We start from the raw sequence: 6734 nt of genomic DNA on the forward strand, positions 1-6734 counted from the left end.
GGATTTGAAAATATCGGATTTGTGCCGTTCACACTGTCACACCATGATCGGATAGATGGTCGCAGAGGGTCAAAGAAGTCGGATTTGATGCGCTTTCGCCTGCAGTGTGAACGCAGCCTTGGAAACCGTAGGCAGCCTGTGAAAGGTTTGCAGGACGGTTTGCCTGTTGGCTCTCTACCCACACCATCAAGAACAAACTGCTAACAGCCGATCTCCAGTCACATAGGGCAGCAGAATAAGCTGTTTGGAGTTAGCAGAGAAGATTAGGCAGGTTTTTCATGACCGCGACCCACAACTGCGTTTTGTTTACAAATGTGGGAGTGTTCAGGAAATAAACAGGTTGGAAGTTTGAGTAAAGGCAAAGCTTCTTGGAAAAGATGGGAGTTTAAAAATAATTAGGTTAAAGGAGCGACGTCATACACTTGAAAACATGTCAACACACTGCCTGGTGAAACCCCGCCCCCTTGTGGTGAAATTCAGCATTGTGCAAATCCAGAAAGTACCTTTTTTAAATTTAGAAACTGAACACACACAAAACATACACAACATTATGAGGAAAGGAAAAGTAAAGCAGCCAGATGTGTTTGTGACTTTGTGTTTTCTCTCCTCAGCTCTGTTCTATCAAAGCGCGTTGCTGGTCAGGCCGCTGGCTGTACCCCACAAACACCTGGAGCAGCCGAACCTGCTGACGGCGAGGATTCATTCGTCACAGAATCTGAAGGGTCAGTGTTGACGTAGCGCCCTGTGTGCAGGTGTTGTACAGAACGAGAGGTGCACGTAGATTATTTAAATGCCACAACCTCAGAAACCTCTGTGGCAGTCATCAGCTCTGACACACTTAAATCAACATAAGCTTTCTAAGCTGCACATGTTCTACTTTTGACTCAACGTAAGTGTAGCATGTGTGACACACATTACATTTCAACACCAGTGGAGGTCCAGTGGGGCGGTCCTGGCATCTGAGGAGCTGGTTAGCTTTCCAAGAGCAGAAAATGGCTAGTTCAGACATGTTTTGCATTAACTATAATCTTAATGGAGGGCGAGAGAGAAGCAGAATGGAGCGTTACACCCCGAGGGCGAAAGGAGGAGCCATTGCAGGCCGATTGTGTCACACGCAGTCATCACTGAGCCTGGAACAACCCTGATGCGATCGTGGTCACAGTCGGGCTTGGTCAGGGTCACGAACCTGGCAACCGCTCAGCAGGTACAGGTGTCTGAAGTGGAGCAGGATCGCTTTGGTTCCTGTTTTGGATCTTCATGGTTTCGCCCTCACGTGTGCACACAGCGTTTTTTTCCACATGAACACAGGCGGTGACATTTTGGCCTGTTTGGAGGTCATGTGGTTTACCCACGATGTGGGTCCAGAATGAAGGCGCCTTCTTTCTGTTTTTGCTCAAATGTAAAAATCCGTTCATATTGAGCCAGAATATGATTCACCTTTTCTTACTTTAGTGAGTGATAGTCCTCCTTCTTTTTGTCAGAGTTTTTCTTTGGCTCTTTTGTCTCTCCAGTCCTTATATCTGATCAGTTTCACATTTGTAACGCTGCGTAACACCAACCGTGAGTCTTTCAACAAAGGCACTTAATACGTGCAAAGCAAGATAAAGAAAATAAATCCTTGGCCAATATATCACAATTTCAGGTGTTTAAATTGTATCGCCCTTAAATTCTACATCGGTTGTAACAATGTGGATTTCCAGCTTATCTTATTATAACAGAAAGCTTTCCAGTCTTTGTTATAGTGAAGAAACAATCAGTTTCCCTGTCCTGCTGAGAGAGATAAGAGAAATATGCCCGCTTCAGCCACATTGGAGGCTTTTGAGCATTAATGATGACTTTATTATTTTTAACCATAAAATCATCATTTAAAACTGCATTTACTTGGATGCCGATACAAGGACAGTGTCACAGCTCCACGTCTGGTTTGTGCAGCTTAAACAAACTGAACGTGAGAGCAGAGCTGCAGACGTTGTCACCCTCAGATTGGTGCCAAGTTCACTGCTTGCCAATGATGCTGATGGATTACTGACCATACTTGTTATCTACAATTTGTGCAACATTAGATACAAAAAACTGAAAAAATAATCGCAGAAAGATGTTCAGTAAAGACACAAGCGGCTCAGTGAAGTAGCCAAACCTAATATGCAGGAGACCCGGTCTTTCCAGTGGCATGTGTAGAATTTGAGATGCATGTGACTGAGTCAGATTGAAGTCTGCTCAGAGCTTCACATTGTTCGGCCTTCTGATGGTCTGCAGTTTATCTTGCTTCACAGCGAGTTCCACCTCCAAAGCGGCCTCTCTGCACTGGACGGCAGAGCGAATGCTGAGCGTGCTGCTGCTGGCCATGGGCCCTGTCGCTTACTTCAACCCTGGTCCTGTCATCGATTACTCTCTGGCTGCTGCCCTGACCCTTCACGGACACTGGTAAGACTAGCAGTCAGCTGATCCCTGGTTTCACTTGTTTCTAAAATGTTATTGCAAATATTCGCAAGCCTCAGGTAAAATATTCCTGACGCCTGTGTTTTATTTGAACAGTAACGCTAAGCTGTCTTTTTTTTAGAGCTTTCACTTCCTGAAAGCTCTATAAGCTCTCGCCAGTCTGTCACAATACCAGGACACTGTCCAGGCTGCATTTATGACTGAGACAGAGAAACAATATTTCCTCATTCAGCTCTCAATACAGAGCTGGTTTATTAGGTACAGTGATTGTGTATGATTGACACGAACACTGTTTCTCTGTTTATTGACCATCATGCAGGTTTTTATCAACGTACATTTAAATGGTATACTTACCCTGGAGGTCACATAAGTATTACAACAGAAAATATAAGTTGTTTTATGCAAATTGGAGACACTTATGCTTAGCTAGCTTGGTTAATTGGAGACTGAATGGCTCAAACATAAGACGAGCTGTTACTGTGACTGTCACTGGATGAAGATTTTGCAGCTCAGAAATCATATTTTATAATGTGGACCTCAAATCTCTTTAAAAAAATTAAAGGTTTGGACAACTGCAGCAGCATTTTAGTCTAGGGCGGCTCGATTATGGCAAAAATGATGATCACGATTATTTTCACTGACATTGAGATCTCGATTATTTGACGATATTTATTTAACAATAACGATGTGTTGAATAATGACTTTAAAAAATAATATAAAACAGTGCAAATACTGATAACAGTGCAAATGTTTGCAATAGAAGAAATAAATGAAAAATGTGAACATCTATGTTTAGTGAACTTTGCAGTGTTGCTCTGTGGTGCAGCTACACCGTAGCAAAGTTTACACACTGTGTCCACTTGATCCACGTCTGACTGAACCCATAATGTTTCCACACCACTGAAGGTTTTTTACCTCTGTTCAACCAACGGCCGTCACTCTCCTCTCCTAATAACTTCTGCTTAGCTTTCCGAGCTTCCCTCGGGTCCTCTTAATTGTTGTGACATGTGTTCAAAATGCAGAGAGGTGCGCTCGATTTGCCACACGGAGCAGCGCCAGAGTAAAGCACGAGGGAGGGGCTAATAATCGGCTCAGTCATTTTTAATGATCGTTGAAAGCCCAGATCGTAATCGAGATTAAAATTCGATTAATTGAGCAGCCCTATTTCAGTCCCAGCTGGAATCTCCAGTATTAGTGTGTCAGGCTGCAGAGCGAGAACTCTGTGCACGTGACGGCTGAGGCTCCTGGCTGTCATCACGTGTGCACACAGTTCATTCAGATGTTGCGTCGTGCGTGGAAACGTCAGCACGTTTATGGGGCAGTAGTTGATGCATTACTGTCATGGTCAAGTTTAGAAACACTGGTTGCACATTTTCCATGTGTGCTGTGCAGTCATTTAGAGCGCTTCAGTGTAACCCTGCTGAAGCAAAGGGAGGCCTTCTGTCTTCACTGGCTGCTCATCTTTTCCTCTGCCTGTGTTGTTGCAGGGGTCTCGGGCAGGTGTTGACAGACTACGTTCACGGGGACGCAAAGATCAAGATGGCCAACGCGGCTCTCTTCCTCCTGTCCACGATCACCTTCACTGGTCTTTGCTACTTCAACTACAACGACGTGGGCATATGCAAAGCTGTCGCCCTGCTCTGGAGCAAGTGAATATGACTGTGGGCCGGGACGCTCAGGAAGACCGAAACACTGGTCCTGGCTGCGTGTTTAACAAACGAAATCAGTGTGTTCTCTGTAAATATCATTTTGACAATATTTCATTGATTCAAAAGTGTTTGTGTTCATTGATTCTAGCTTTGTCTTTGTGCATTGATTGGGCTGAGTAACCGTGGAACAAATTTACGCTACAAACATGTTTTAACAACACAGCCATGACTTGATCAAGTCTTATGGAATACAGCTGTCTGAGCTCTCGTTCATTCTTTCTCTTTTGCGTCCTTTGTGTGGCTGATCTCTTAAACATGTTTACTTCCAGTGTGTGCACATGCTGCCTTTTCTCTTACACTATCAGCAGCAGCACACACTAACCCCTGTTTGAAAACCATTTCCATGCCCCACCTAGTGTTTTAGTGTCATTGCGACCAGGCTGTCCCTGCAACGCTGCGGCTGTACAGAGAGCCGTGGGCTCTGCTGTAGGAGCAGACAGCGTGTGCTTATATGAAGCCTTATTAATGCTCTGCTTGAAGGTTTAATAAAGGTCAGACTGGCTAAATCTTATTTTAACCTTCGAGGCAGGAACAGGACACGACTGCGTCTCTATGGGGTCATGTTATACTTTGTATGTGAATCAGTTTCTGCTGCAATCTGCAAATTTCAAAGAAACAAAAAGGCTTTAAAATAAATGTTTATTTGGATCCTAAATCAGTAAAATAAGACTTAATATGGCAGTCCATTACATTCTAATCTTGGAACATGCACTTATACACAGTACACATGTACAGTCTTTACATGCAGCTTCCACACCAGCACTTCTTTGTGTTTGGCTGGAGTGAGTGTGATGTCACAACACCTGTGCAGTAAACATGTTTTATTCCAGCTTCCACATTTGGCGTCACTCTGTTCTTTCCATCAAGGCTCAGCTGGGGTGTACTACGGAGCAGTGGATGGGTTAGCAGGTTATGTTGAGCTTATAGAGTATACATGTCGACCCCGAGTGCGTACGTGCCACGGCTCCATTTGAACCTTTTACACTGGCCGAATATTAATAATGTCTCATCAGAAAACGTCATCTCACATTAGTCTCGACTACTTTACAGCGCTGGTGTTGCCTTTTATTTTTATAGGATTTACAGATTTCCTCTGACGTGTTTGTCGTCTTACCCGTCATCTCCGACGGGGATTAGTCGAGCTAGCTCATGCTAACAGAGCCTGGCCGTTTTCAACTTTCTTTGAAGTACACCACTCATGACAAAACAAGAAACACAATGAAAGAAGTACAAAGCCTTTATTCTTATGTACAAATGCTAATAGCTAGATTGTTGTATGAGCTTATAGTTCTAATTTTGGGTTCAATCTGAGGTTACACCGGCCCAAACCAAACATGCATGGGTCCAACCTCACAATATTCAATGATTAACTGAATACTAACAAAATCTCAAATGAGATAAAACTCATTTCAAAGCTGCCTTTAACTAAAGATTTATGGATGGACACAGTGTAACCTTAGAATGATACAACAGGGAGCATGTTGAGGTTCCAAATGGTTTGAGATCAGATTTGTTCCATTTAAATCACAAAGTGACTCTGAGTTATGACTTTAAGAAGCTGTTACATCGGATATCTGCATTCAGTCAAGTCAGATGCCTTTTTTATTTTCGTTATTTAGACAACTTCTTTAATTATTTGAGCTCAAACTCAACTCTCATGTCAACATCGTCACCTTCAGTAAGCAGGGTCAGTTTATAACGACCGTTTTCATCCACAACTCCAAGAGCTTTTTTGGGATCTGCTGAGAACACAAACTTAAACCTGTTGGTTCCAGAAAGGCGCGTCTGGTAGAACAAAGCCTTGTGATTCGTTCCAGGGATGTCTCTGGGGGGCGTCTATGGACAGAGATAAGGAGAAAAAGAGTATGTGTTTGTCACTTAATATCAGTTTGGTTGATCCTGATCAACCTACACATGAAACATGATTGTAAAGTATAATGTACGCCATATTGCCAAAAGCATTGGCTCAACTGCTATCATACATACATATGAACTTGAGTGACATCCCATTCTTAAGGGGCTGCATTTGAAGGCCGATTATGTCACAGCCAGGCGACGAAGGCTGCTCCAAGTGCGGCCAACAAATGCGTCCGTCACCTCCTAAAATTTGAAGGATGGGTCGGGTGTATCCTTCGTGGCCAAACCTATCCCAGAATTTCGTCTTGATGCATCCTCAATCATCCAGGTAAGTAAATCTCCAAAAGTTGATTCTGTTCATCTGGACGTAGCGTTTTGCGGGAGAAACGTTTCGTCACTCATCCAAGTGATAATAATAATGGATTGGATTTATATAGCGCTTTTCAAGGCACCCAAAGCGCTTTACAATGCCACTATTCATTCACATTCACACACTGGTGGAGGCAGCTACAGGTGTAGCCACTGCCCTGGGGCAGACTGACAGAAGCGAGGCTGCCATATCGCGCCATCGGCCCCTCTGGCCATCACCAGTAGGCAAGTAGGGTAAAGTGTCTTGCCCAAGGACACAACGACCAGGACCGAGAGCCCAGGGATCGAACCGGCGACCTTCCGGTTACAGATGCGATTCCCAACCCCCTGAGCCACGGTCGCCCATAATGAGATGTCTTC

The 6734-nt window shown here is 44.0% G+C and overlaps 1 protein-coding gene across 1 annotated transcript in view; it reads left to right on the top strand.

Moving 5' to 3' along the window:
* The window catches only part of LOC102202658 (succinate dehydrogenase [ubiquinone] cytochrome b small subunit B, mitochondrial), a 7769-nt gene extending 2792 nt beyond the window's left edge, over window positions 1–4977 (top strand). The window contains exons 2-4 of the mRNA XM_005752124.1: window positions 612–722; window positions 2274–2424; window positions 3927–4977. Coding sequence (XP_005752181.1) covers window positions 612–722; window positions 2274–2424; window positions 3927–4092 — 428 coding nt within the window. The 3' untranslated portion in view covers window positions 4093–4977. The remainder of the gene's footprint in view (window positions 1–611; window positions 723–2273; window positions 2425–3926) is intronic.
* The last annotated feature ends 1757 nt before the right edge of the window (window positions 4978–6734 follow it).

Source organism: Pundamilia nyererei, unplaced genomic scaffold, assembly GCF_000239375.1.
Source record: "Pundamilia nyererei isolate P.nyererei 1_Seehausen unplaced genomic scaffold, PunNye1.0 scaffold00345, whole genome shotgun sequence".
Taxonomy (NCBI): domain Eukaryota; kingdom Metazoa; phylum Chordata; class Actinopteri; order Cichliformes; family Cichlidae; genus Pundamilia; species Pundamilia nyererei.